Consider the following 13,215-nt stretch of genomic DNA (forward strand, 5'->3'; position numbering starts at 1 on the left):
CTTCCCCCAGGCATCAGCTATGGCTTCCTTCAGGGACCTCCTCCAGTCCTCTGGTCCCTGGCAGCTCTCACCTGCCCTTTCCTGACTGAACTCCAGCAGCTCTCACCTAACCCTCTTCCTCACTACTCGCAGGCTGCTCTCTCCATTTATGTGGCCCTGATGTCTTCCTAAGCCTGGTTGGGGGTCAGATGACAAGTCACAATGTTCTGCCCTCTTCCTTCTGTGAAACTGGTGGTGTTTGCTGAGACTACTTGCCAGCTTGATAAAGATAACTGGGCTGATGTGATAGACTTCTCGAAGGCATTAGATTTAGTTCTGCACAGCAGTCTGCTTAAAAATTAACATTGTATAACGATCTATATGACACCTATCAAATGGATCAAAAACGGTTAACTAACAGCACGCATAACAATTATAAATGGGGACTCATCGGTGAATGGGGATGTTTCTAGTGGGAGCCTGCAATGAGCAGTGCTAGTTAAGGTTCTCATCAATGACCTGGAAGAAAAATTTGAAAAAAATCATTGCTGGTCAAGTCTGAGCTGAGACACGCATTAGTGGGGTGGTGGAGAATGGGCTTCTTAAACAGCCTGGATCCACTCTCCCATACCACTCAGCAAGCAGACTACCTGCTTTCTCAGTGTGCAGTACATTCACTGTGCAAGAAGTTAAGGACACCCTACAGGAGTCTCGCGCACAGAATCCAATCCTTGCTCTTCCTGGCCTGTGAAAGAGAGTCAGGAACTGATGCCACTCATGACTAAAATGGCCAGCACCTCATTCATGGAAGGAATTATCCCTTCCCCCTTCAAATTCACACTAGTGCAGACACTGGTTCTAACCAACCACCGCCCAGCATCAAACCTCTCGCTGCTGAACGCCAACATCAAGATCATCTAATTGATGTTAATATCCTAGACCTGGCACCATTGGGATTCAGGGCCGAACGTGCAATACACCTGGGTATGAAGCCCTCAGAACTGAGGAAACTCCAGCTGGCACACAATGCAGCAATGCATCTCCTCAGCAACAATTAGCAATTAATACTGCAATGTGAGCGCAATAGGAGAACCTGTATAGAACAGAATCTAGATAGACTTGTGGGTGAAAATCATGCCGGGAGCCTGACACTTCCCCCTGCATATGCTGCACTGATAGGACCTAACATTCCATTTTCTTTTGCACCAGCAGCACATCTGTCCACAGGTGCAATACCGGAGATCAGGCAGGTAGCTACAAAGTTAATTTCCTCAGAGCCCTGGGCTCAGAGCACGTTCATCACTGTTCCTGACCACGCAACTCATTTCCAGCACGTGTGCTCAATGCAGCCGCCCTGCCTTGCACCTTCTGAACTCAGTAAGAAAATTCCAGACCGACTGTGACTGCAGAGCACAGGATTTCAAACGGCTTGTAATGCAGCTAACCACAAACCAATGGCAAGTGGAACACACTAAACCCCTTCTCGTAACTGTGACCTGCCAGGGCCCAAATATGGAGCACACTGCACCAAGATGACCGACATGAGGGTCACACACAGCGTGATTAAGAAGATTGAAAATGCTGCAGGACTTCTTCTATTAATATAAATGACACTTTTTAACCCCACATTCGCCATTCTTTATTTCTGATGTAATTCATGAACAATCAAAAAATGTGTTTGAAAGACAGGTGGGAAACGACACCAAACCTGCGTGCAAAGTAGTTTTGACACTACAGTGAGTGAGGTCCTTCAGAATGAGGAATTTATGAGAGGAATGGCCCCTCCCCGCCACATTTCCACTGTATGCTGTTGGCTGCAGAGCTGTTTAAGAAAACTGTGTCAGGGGAAGAGCATCTGCTCCTCACCTCAGAAATCACTGACCTGGATCTGCTCAAACTTGTGCAGTGACGCTCCCCCCCAGGTGAGACCAAGCCTGGGGAATTCAGGCCAAGAGGGAAGTGTGGAGTGATTCAGACAGGACTGGAAATTTCACATGGTCCCTCTCACACCCCAACTCTCCGTGCTTCCCACAGTGGCCCCGCCCCTCCATCACCACAGGTAAATAGTAGTGCGGGGGGGGACACTGCATGAGAACAGGCACTGCACGTGCCACTCCCCTGTCCAGAGGGGCAAGGCTTGGGGGTTCTGGGGACATAACTGTGAACTGGGCAGAGTGCAGTGTGCTTACCTTATCCACTCTGTCCTTCTGCACACCGTAACGACCACCAAAGCCCTTGGCATAGTCTGCAACACACAAAGGATTCAGTTGCCCTCAGCTACAGGGGGGAACTCCCATAGATTTTACTGGGAGATGCCCCATGTAATGGGCGGCAGGACTGGACCCAAAGAAATTAGGGAGGATTTTGCTCCACTCTAGCAACCAATGAACAAACAAGAACCGCCAGGGCAACCGCCAGGGGACAAATCCATTTGTCCTTCAGAACTGGCCCACTCAAAGGCATCGCCCATTTAGTCAGCTATTCAGTGCTGAATGCGCCTGTGAAAAGCACAAAGTATCCATCACAGAGCAAACCCACATTCTGCATCCAGCACCACAATGGACAACTCAGGCCAGAAGGATGAGCAATATTTCTTCCTGAGGCCGGGGGTTCAACTCTGGTCATTTCATCTTAACTAAAGGCATGGTGGATACTTTGCATTAGAGCTGGGAAAACACTGGAAAAAAATCCTCCACAAATATTCCCTGGAATCACTGCCTGACTGTGCCTCATCCAGTGTCTGCTCACTGCATGTGGCAGGAATGTGCCTGACATACTAAATTTTAATCAACACCACAGAATAACCTAGCAAAGCCAAGTTCAGGTTCATGGACAAATATTCACGCTGCAAACCTGATTGTAACACATTCCTCCAGTCAGGAACCAAAATAGCCCATGTCCCCTTTATGCCTAATTCAACGTAGCACAAATTTCACATCAAGGCCAAAGGTAAAGGTGTTTGTGCAGGGTCTGCATCCATCTGTGAACAACCTGCACAATGGCAGCAGGGGCTGTAATGGCATTTTTGTTGCTCGGGGTAGTCTCATGCTACGGGCTCACCAGGAAGGCTATTTGCTGACAGCCAATGCTGAAAATGTCATCCGTAGCACTACTAAGTGGCCAGCGGCACAGCAGTAGCGGCGAGCCTGGGTTAGATGGCAGGTGGCCACTGGGGAGACGTCTAAACCTAGAGCTTGGGAGTTTATTCTTCAGAATAGAATCCTCAAGAATGAATTCCCCATCTGTGCAATGTAGCATTAATCCAGGTGCCCTCCCTATAGCCCATCCCCCTCCCCCCCCCCGATTGGGGCACCCTGCCCATATTCCAACTGTTACTGAGCTGAGCTGTTACTGAGCCCCCCACCTCCATTCCTTATTGCTGTAGGTGAGCACTTCCCATGTTCTGCCCTCCGATACACTGAGCAGGTGGCCCCAGACCACCATCCTTGTTCTGGCTGCTGCCTGCCCCCCATGCTCTATTCCCTGACCCTACTGCTCCAGAAGTTTGAACACCCACAATGCCCTGCTTTTTGTGCTTCAATTTTTAGCATTCCCATATCTGTATCACAGTGCATCTGTAACCAGTCAGCCCTGGGATTCAGCTGGGCCAAATGCCCCATAGCTTGGCCCAAACGAACACACCTTTCCAGCTGGCAGCAGCACACACCTGTCTGGGACTCATGCCTCTTCAACTCTTCCTGGTGCTCCCAGCCGAGGGCACATTTGTCCTGACGATCCTTCTGCACCCCAAACTTCCCACCGAAGCCCACGGCATAGTCTGCAGCCGGGGAAGGGATGGGGCCCAGATCACAGGAGTGGGGGACAGCAACACAGAGAGACAAACAAACAGAGAAGGTCCATGAAGTCAGGCTCAGATAATTATAGTGAAGGCAGCTCCAGTCCTGGGGCTAGAGGCTGGGGGCGGGGTTGCGGTAGGATTCATGGGATATTGGCAAGGGTGGGGATGGGGGCAGGCTCACAGGAGGCTGGTGGGAAGGTAGGGCAGGGTTCACAGGGGCCAAAGGTAACTGACTTTGTCCTCATTGACTTAAATGAGATAAAATAAAAGCCATATCCAGCTCACTGTGCCCCCCCCCCAGTATGTGTGGGGAGTGATCTGGTATATGGAAGGCTGGCCTGCCCCTTCAGACACTGTTCCCTCATCAACAGCCCAGCCCTGCTCCAGAGAGACCCACCACTTGTGGGGTGAGAGGGGATTCATGCCCCACACACATACTGTTCCCTCATTGACCTGCCTTCCCATCAGGTCCCCGGGGTAAGTGGGAATTTGCTTTCCATTTCATTCAGACACAAGCCTGCTATCCACCACCGCTCTACCCCTTTCTTGCTGACTGAGAGGGAATTCGTCTCCTCCACCTCACTCGAGGCTGCCTCTCATCCCCTCCACCCCACCAGTGACACCAGATGCACCCGCTCCCCCCACAAGCGGCTGGCTGCTCTGCCTGGGCCTGGAACACCCTGAGCTGGTCTCTACTCATACAAAGCCCCACATGGCCCCTTCTGCAGTGATGCCCTCTGGAAGTGGCAGGTCCTGCTCGGCTTGGCTTGGCTCGGCTCAGCATGGGGCTCCCCAACAACGTGCGGGGCTTCTTAAAGTTACGCTGCTGTGGGCAGTGCCCACTCAGGCACTCCCCTGGCTTCCACTGCCCCTTCCTGCCCCTGCTATTTTAGTTTGGCAAAGGCCAGGCACGTGGTGGACACTGCAGACCTGACCTTTCTGCGACTCGTGTTTCTCCGTCTGACTCTTGTAGTCAAACCCCACGGCTGCTTTGTCCAGCTTGTCCTTTTCCACCCCATAGCGGCCACCGAACCCCTTGGAGTAATCTGGGAAAGAGCACATCAGCAGAGATAAGTGCTGCCCACCAATCCACTGGGGAGGGGCTGGGTAGCAGCAGGGACGTAAGCAGAGCAAGAGGGCAGTGGGGGAGAAGGGCTGAAGCAAGGAGGGAGCAGAGGAGGATGGGGTGAGCGGTGCAGTGGGAGTGAGGGAAGCAGGAGAGAAAGGAGGGCAGTTCAGGGAGTGGTAGAAGAGGGGAGGAGTGGAAGAGAGCAGAGGGGAAAGAGTGAGGCAGTGGCAGAGGACAGGAGAGCCCTGTGGCAGAGGATGGGGTGAGGGGATGTTATGAGGGAGAATGGGAAAGGGAGGGGCGGCGGGGAGGCTGGGGTGAGTGGGGATGTGGCACGGGGAGCAATAGCAGATGGCTGAGGGGAGCCAGGCGGGAGGCTATGGCTCTCACTGGACTTGCCTTTCTGGGATGTGTGCTTCTCCACCTCGCCCTTGTACTCAAAGCCAAGCGCCGACTGGAGGAGGAAGAAGAGCATCAGTTGCTTCCTTGGGACAGGGTGCCTTCACCCTCGGCTTTCCCTGCGGAGCAGCTGCATTTGTGCCCAGAGAGCCTTCCACCTTGGGGTCACAGGCTTCGAGCCAATCCAGGCTCCTGTTTTCCAACCTCAACAAGCTCAGGCTTCTTGCCCGGTCCGCTCTAGCAAGGTCCTGCCCACTCATCCCCTACTGTGCTGCCACCACCCCTGCCCTGATCTCTGGTTTGTCAGCGCCACTCACAGCTGTCTCTGCCTGTTCTTCCACGGGCTCCCCAAGGAGGACGCCCTGGCCCTGAGGCGCTCCATAAGACCCTGTGTCCCCACACACTCCATAAGTAGAAGCCCTCCCCCATACTGCCACACAACTCCGAAAGGCCAGTGCATTCTCCTCCTGCAATCCCATGAGAGCAGCAGCAACCATGGCATAACCCGGGGAGTCTAGCTCACCCTTGCCGGACATGAGGGTCTGCACGCTTGTCAGGGCAGCACCAGGGCTCCCTGTGCACAGAGACACCACAACTGAAATGCAAGCCGCACACACAGTGCTGCCTGGGATGGCCGGCGCTGTCCTGGGAGGGCTCCACATCACAGAGCCTTTTCCCCCATGACAGTCTCTGCAGAGATGCAAAGAAGTGAAGCCAAGATGACAATGCTCCCCTCCCCCCCAGCAGAGGACAGTGGCTGAGCCGAGAGACCGGCCTGCCACCACTCTGCGATGTCAGTTACATGCATGCACACGTCAGGCATCCAGCCAACAGGCACGTGACACATGCCGGGTGCAGAGCTGCCATGTTTTGCGTAGCTCCATGGGTGAAACAAATTGCATGTAGCCACAAGCATTTGTTTTAAAAACACTGTGTGGATTTAGTGGCAGGTGTCGGTTTGACATCTGATATGCCAGCAGAGCTCTGCTGCGATGTGGGGCAGGGTGGTCAGGTAAGGCCTGGGTTCTTGCACACCTCAGAAGAGAAGGCAACTGCATTGTGTCAGAGGAGTGAGTTGTCAGCAGTGGTTGAGAGCACCAAAAGCATGCAGCAATCCTGGGCCCTTGTTAAACTTGTTTAAAACGTGTACAAAAAATTAAACACCTCTTATAATAGACATCAAATCTCTTTCTAGCCCTCACTCAAATGTAAGTATTAAAACCTTTATTTTCAAAAAAGAAAATGTGCTTTACATTGCTGAAATTCTGTTTATAACAAGCTGACAAGAGATTTAGTGTTTTCCTGAAAATAACAGCAGGTTGGTTTTTTTGCCCACCCAATCCTGCCCGCAACAAACTACATTTTACCCGCTCCTGGGATTATGGTCTTGTGGGACCCATGGGATCCCAGTCCCACTGCAGGGCTCTACCATCTACCACTGCAGCCAACCTACCTTGTCGATTCGGTCCTTCTGGACTCCATATTTCCCCCCAAAGCCTTTGGCTGCATCTGTCTGAGATGAATGCTTCTCAACATCAGCTACAAACTCATGGCCCAGAGCACTCTAGGAAATCAAAACGAACAGCATCAGGCACCACCACTTCCAGCAGAGAGGACATACACACAGACAGAGTCAGCCACAACCGCACTCTGGTCTAGTAGTCGGGACATACACATGGACAGAGGAACAAATAGAACATACCGCACTGCTATTTTTGTCCCACCACCTCACACACCCTTTTGCTTGAACTCTGGCTCAGCTCTGAGACACACTTGGCTGAGCTCACAGCAACATCCCCAGAGTCATCCCACATTGGGCTCATGACGTTACATTCAATATAGGCAAACAGAGGACAGTCCCAACCAATAGTATATATAATTAGTGCTTCCCAAGGGCTAATTGCCCAAAGCTGAGGAAACTGATTGGGAGGGAAAATGTAGATAGAAGAATGAGAATGAAAGTTGGGTGTTCTTTAAGAAGATTTTATTAGATGGTCAAAACAACATGATTCATCAAGAAAGTGGATAACTTTGGCTAAAGGTTAATCCTGGTTCAGTGGTGAGTTGAAGGCAGCAATTAGAACTAAAAAAGCAACATATAACAATTGGAAAAAGGGGGGAATAGACACCAATCAATTTAAATGAAAAGTTATGATGTGTAGAAAATTGACTGAAAATTGGGAAGCTGAAGACAGGGAAAAATCCATAGCTGGCAAGGCTAAGGACAGTGAGAAGAGTTTAAGAAAAAGTATATTGGGAACAAAAGAAATCCTAGCAATGGTATAGATCCATTACTAGATGGAGGTGGTAAAATTGTTAATAATGATGCAGAAAAGACAGAAACGTCCAATAAATATTTCTCTTCTATATTTAGAAAGAAGCAGAATGATGTATTTGAATCATATGAGGCTGATGAAGTGTTTTCCACTCCATTAGTAATGAAAGGGATGTTAATTTTTAATAAATCTTGAAATAGTGGGGAAAGAACATAATTATCAGACACACAGATGAACATGATTTGTTGGGGGAAGAGTCAACATGGTTTTTGTAAGGGGAAATCATGCCTCACCAATCCACCAGAATTCTTCGGGGGTCAACAAGCATGTGGAGAAGGGTGATTTTGTTCAACATCTTTATTAATGATCTGGAGGATGGGGTAGATTGCACCCTCAGCAAGTTTGCGGACGACACTAAGCTGGGGGGAGTGGTAGATACCCTGGAGGGTAGGGATAGGATACAGAGTGACCTAAACAAACTGGAGGATTGGGCCAAAAGAAATCTAATGAGGTTCAACAAGGACAAGTGCAGAGTCCTCCACTTAGGAAGGAAGAATCCCATGCACAGCTATAGACTGGGGACCGACGAGCTGGGCAGCAGCTCTGCAGAAAAGGACCTGGGGGTAACAGTGGATAAAAAGCTGGATATGTCAGCAGTGTGCCCTGGTTGTCAAGAAGGCTAATGGCATATTGGGCTGCATTAGGAGGGGCATTGCCAGCAGGTCACGGGAAGTGATTATTCCCCTCTATTCGGCATTGGTGAGGCCGCATTTAGAATATTGTGTCCAGTTTTGGGCCCCCCACTACAAAAAGGATGTGGACAAGTTGGAGAGAGTGCAGCGGAGGGCAACAAAAATGATTAGGGGGCTGGAGCACAGGACTTATGAGGAGAGGCTGAGGGAACTGGGCTTGTTTAGTCTGCAAAAGAGAAGAGTGAGGGGGGATTTGATAGTGGCCTTTAACTACCTGAAAGGGGGTTCCAGGGAGGATGGGGCTAGGCTGTTCTCGGTGGTGGCAGATGACAGAACAAGGAGCAATGGTCTCAAGTTGCAGGGCGGGAGGTCTAAGTTGGACATTAGGAAAAAGTTTTTTACTAGGAGGGTGGTGAAGCACTGGAACAGGTTACCTAGGGAGGTGGTGGAATCTCCATCCTTAGAGGTTTTTAAGCTGAGGCTTGACAAAGCCCTGGTTGGGATGATATAGCTGAAGTTAGTCCTGCTTTGAGCAGGGGGTTGGACTAGATGACCTCCTGAGGTCCCTTCCAACTCTAATATTCTATGATTCTATGATCCAGTGGACATAGTATGCTTAGATTTTCAGAAAGCATTTGACAAGGTCCCTCACCAAAGGCTCTTAAGCAAAGTAAGCTGTCATGGGATAAGAGGGAAGGTCCTCTCCTGGTTCAAATATAGGAAACAAAGGGCAGGAATAAATGGTCAGTTTTCAGAATGGAGACTGGTAAATAGTGGTGTCCTCCAAGGGTCTGAACTGGGACCAGTACTGTTCAATATATTCATAAATGATATGGAGACAGGGGTAAACAGTGAGGTGGCAAAATCTGCAGATGATAGAAAACTACTCAAGATAGTTAAGTCCAAAGCAGACTGCAAAGAGTTACAGGGATCTCACAAAGCTGAGTGATTGGGCAACAAAATGGCAGATGAAATTCAATGTTGATAAATGCAAAATAATACACACTGGAAAACATAATCCCAACTATACATATAAAATGATGGAGTCTAAATTAGCTGTTACCACTTAAGAAAGAGATCTTGGAGTCACTGTCTATGGTTCTCTGAAAACATCCACTCAATGTGTAGCGGCAGTCAAAGAAAGCTAACAGAATGTTCGGAATCATTAGGAAAGGGATAGAAATTAAGACAGAAAATACCATATTGCCTCTTTATAAATCCATGGTACACCCACATCTTGAATACTGTGTGCTGATCTGGTTTCCTCATCTCAAAAAAGATATATTGGAACTGGAAAAGGTACAGAAAAGGGCAACTAAAATGATTAGAGATATGGAACAGCCTGAGTCTTTGCAGCTTGGAAAAGAGACCTCTAAGGAGGGAATATGGTAGAGGTCTATAAAATCATGACTGGTGTGGAGAAAGTAAATAAGGAAGTGTTATTTACTCCTTCTCATAAACACAGAACCTAGGAGTCACCACATGAAATTAATACACAGCAGGTTTAAAATCAACAAAAGGAAGTGTTTCTTCACACAGTGCACAGGACAACCTGTAGAACTCTGTGAGAGGATGTTGTGAAGGCTGAGACTATAACTGGGTTCATAAAAAAGCTAGATAAGTTCATGCAGGCTCGGTCCATCAATGGCTATTAGCCAGGAAGGCCAGGGATGCAAAACCATGCTCTGAAGTGTTCCTAGCTCTGCCAGAAGCTGGGAATGGGTGACAGGGGATGGATCACTTGATGATTGCCTGTTCTATTCATTCTCTCTGAAGCACCTGGCATTGGCCATTGTTGGCAGAAAAGACACTGGGCTAGATGGACCATTGGTCTGACCCATTATGGCCATTTTTATGTTGTTAAACATTCCCTATCAGGGAGATGGATCTGGCTGGGAATCAGCCTCTCTGGAGAAAGGTTGGGGGTTTCATCACTTGGGACATTTAAAGTTAGATTGGACAAAGCTCTATTAACTGTTCATTAGGAATAATTCTGCTCTGGCCCCTGGGGAGGGAGATGGAGGGGACTTTATAGACCTATTCCACTTCTAACTTCTGTAAGTCTCTGCTTCTCTCCCCCTGTCAGGGATCAACCAGTCAGTCAAACAGATCTGCCTCCCACCCCCCTCCCTACCTCCACTGCTGGGACAGCGACTCTCTGCAGAGCTCAGACAAGGCCCAGCCGTTTTTACCTTATCCATTCGGTCCCGCTCAGTTCCAAATTTGCCCCCGTAGCCATAAGAAGCCTTGGGCCCAGTCTCCAGCTCCTTCTTCTTGATGACTTCATGTTCCTCAGACACCTTGCTCCTCAGCTGGTGGATGCTGTGAAGAAATGAGGGGTCAAGGCAAATTGCCACAAAATTGCTCAGAGACTTGATCCAACCCAACAGTCATTATACTCCATTACAGACTGGAGCATGACTAATGGAACTGGAGTCAGAGGGCCCATTTTCCCTGGAAGGACTGTTATTAACAGGACACCAGTGGAACAGGGAATGTAAAGAGTTAGGGTGGAAACATCTCAGCCACAGGGTTTAATAAATCCATGTGTTCAGTTTAATCTGCATTCAGCCTCACTTTTTGCAAATGAAACACAGACTAGGCCTATGGCATTGCCCATTCAGACCCATCAGCACACTTCACAGCCAGCTGCCACCTCATCTAGCCAAGGCACTGGTGCTTCACAGGGAGGCAGACCTGAACTCTGCAGCCTCAGCACAGCAACCTGATGTAATGAAACTTTGGAGATCTGGATGTGAAAATGAACAGTCCATTCAACATGGTGCTCCCCTTCCTCTTCTGCACTATTACATTGTTTAGTTACACTTCCCTACAAATTCCATTTTCTACACGCTGTAGATTTTTGCACTGGCAATGCAGTGCAGCACTAAAGAAGTCACTGGGGAAGCTGCAGCTTGGGTCAGCTGTATATGAGGAAGTTTGGGTTTGGCACCAAGTAGGAGCGGGAGATGTTCTGGAATAGTGGGGTAAGCACATTCACTGGTCACTGTGTTATCATGATCAGCAGCAGGGAAGTGGTTTCAGAGTGAACACCCTCGTGATAGGACGGGGGCAGTCCTTGGAATGGAATGCTAAACTGTATTATACTGTTCAGTCAACAGGTGTCACTGTGCATAAAGCTCCTTATTTAAACGAAACTCAACCATGCTCTATAGCCAGTCCATATCTGGTACAGGGACACGACATGGCGTCAGGAGTAAACTAAGAACAAAAACGGAAGGACCAAAGGATGCAGGATCTCATCCACATGCCACTCTTCAATGCCCTGGAGATCTTCAGCTTTGACAAACCTTCAGAATGGACAGACTGGAAACAATATTTTGCAAGATTTTGCATTGTTACCGAGCTTCATAAGGAAATTGATGATATACAGGTATCGTCTTTAATTCATGCTATGGGGAAACAAGCAGAGCATATCTTTAAATCCTTTGTCTTTACAGAAGATAGTCACAAAGATGACTATGAAAGGGTTCTGGCTATGTTTGAAGCATATTTTGTACCTCAGATAAATGTGGTTTATGAAAAAGCGAGTTTTCACCAGAGAATTCGAGAACCAGGAGGAAATGTAGAATGTTTTATATGAGCTCTGCATACGTACATTGGCTGAAAACTGATTGTTGGGAATGCAAAATATGAAAATATCAGAGACAGGTTGGTTATTGGAATAATAGATAAAAACTTTTCACAGCAGCTACAACTGAAGAGAGATTTAACTCTAGCCCTGACTATACATACAGCAAAGCATTCTGAGCTGGTCAAACAGCAAAACCTAGCACAATCTGACAAACTTGAAAAACTTGAAACTAGCTTAGAAATTATAAACAGACACTTGAGTGTTAAAAGTCATTATCATAAAACCCCTAAAGCAAATTGCCAACCAGCATTACATTTACGGACAGTCGATAAAAAATGTACAATTTTAACACTACTCGTAAATAAATGAAAATATCTGTGATATTGGGTAGAAATAAAACATATTGTATTTTGATATTGATTGTTAATTCAGAATCACTTCTTGTATCATAAAACTACACTGACCATGACTTAATCAATTTCCTGTTTTCTATAATTGCACATCCGGAGAGAATGCTCCCAGGGTAAGAGGGACAAATTCCAGCCTACATGCACAAGGAGTGGAAAAAATCATATCCCAAGAGATGATCCATGTCCAGCCAGAGGCACATGGTGTAATAAATGCAGGAAATATCTTGCACCCAAGAAGTCAGGAAGTTGACTGATACTACAGATAATTAAGCACCATTGTTTCTGGGATCTGTCACTTGTGATGACACAGAGCCTGCCTGGAGAGTGAAATTGAATATTCATGGCAAAACTATTGACTTTAAAATTGACACAGTCTTCTCAAAAGGGACTTACAGTCACCTTCAACCCCTACCAGAGCTGAAGTCACCTGACACATCTGTGATTAGCCCTGGAGGTATTCCGAATTTAGGCCAGTTCCCCAGAGAAACAACTTTCAAAGACAAAAGCTTTGCATTCAGAGTTTATGTGATCAAAGGTCAACAGACCAACAGCCTTCTCAGCTGCAGTGTGGCAGTGAGAAAGGTGTAAGAAATTGATGGAATATTGAGTGATATTGGATTTTGGAAGGGAAGCCAATACAAATCACCTTAAGAGACAATGCTGAACTATATAGTGTACATACATCTCACGGCATTCCTATCCCCTTACTTCATAAAGTGGAAACTGAGTTAAACAGAATGGAGTGGATGGTTTAATGGACAATATATCTGAGCCAACAGTTATAAAGAAAAATGGAAAAATACAGATATGTGTGGAACTTAAAAGTCTCAGTGAAGCAGCTGTCAGAGAACAATATATTCTCCCAACACTGGAAGACTTCCTCCTCAAAATGAAAAGAGCTACACTATACTCCAAGCAGGATACTTCACACAGATTCTGGCAAATTCCATTAGCCAAAGAAAGTGCTAACCTGACTACGTTTGTCAAAACTTTTGG

At 47.7% G+C, this 13,215-nt stretch overlaps 1 protein-coding gene across 2 annotated transcripts in view; it reads right to left on the reverse strand.

The window, feature by feature from the left end:
• HCLS1 (hematopoietic cell-specific Lyn substrate 1) overlaps positions 1 to 13,215 on the reverse strand; it is a 54,113-nt gene that overhangs the window by 12,848 nt on the left and 28,050 nt on the right. For both annotated transcript variants that reach the window (XM_067557989.1, XM_067558614.1), the window contains exons 4-9: positions 10,407 to 10,536; positions 6,700 to 6,810; positions 5,247 to 5,301; positions 4,714 to 4,824; positions 3,647 to 3,757; positions 2,169 to 2,224 (exon numbers count right to left, since the gene is read on the reverse strand). In XM_067557989.1, coding sequence (XP_067414090.1) covers positions 2,169 to 2,224; positions 3,647 to 3,757; positions 4,714 to 4,824; positions 5,247 to 5,301; positions 6,700 to 6,810; positions 10,407 to 10,536 — 574 coding nt within the window. The remainder of the gene's footprint in view (positions 1 to 2,168; positions 2,225 to 3,646; positions 3,758 to 4,713; positions 4,825 to 5,246; positions 5,302 to 6,699; positions 6,811 to 10,406; positions 10,537 to 13,215) is intronic.

Source organism: Emydura macquarii, unplaced genomic scaffold (assembly GCF_026122565.2).
Source record: "Emydura macquarii macquarii isolate MOO-44397 ecotype Brisbane River unplaced genomic scaffold, CSIRO-AGI_Emac_v2 contig_6, whole genome shotgun sequence".
NCBI lineage: Eukaryota > Metazoa > Chordata > Testudines > Chelidae > Emydura > Emydura macquarii.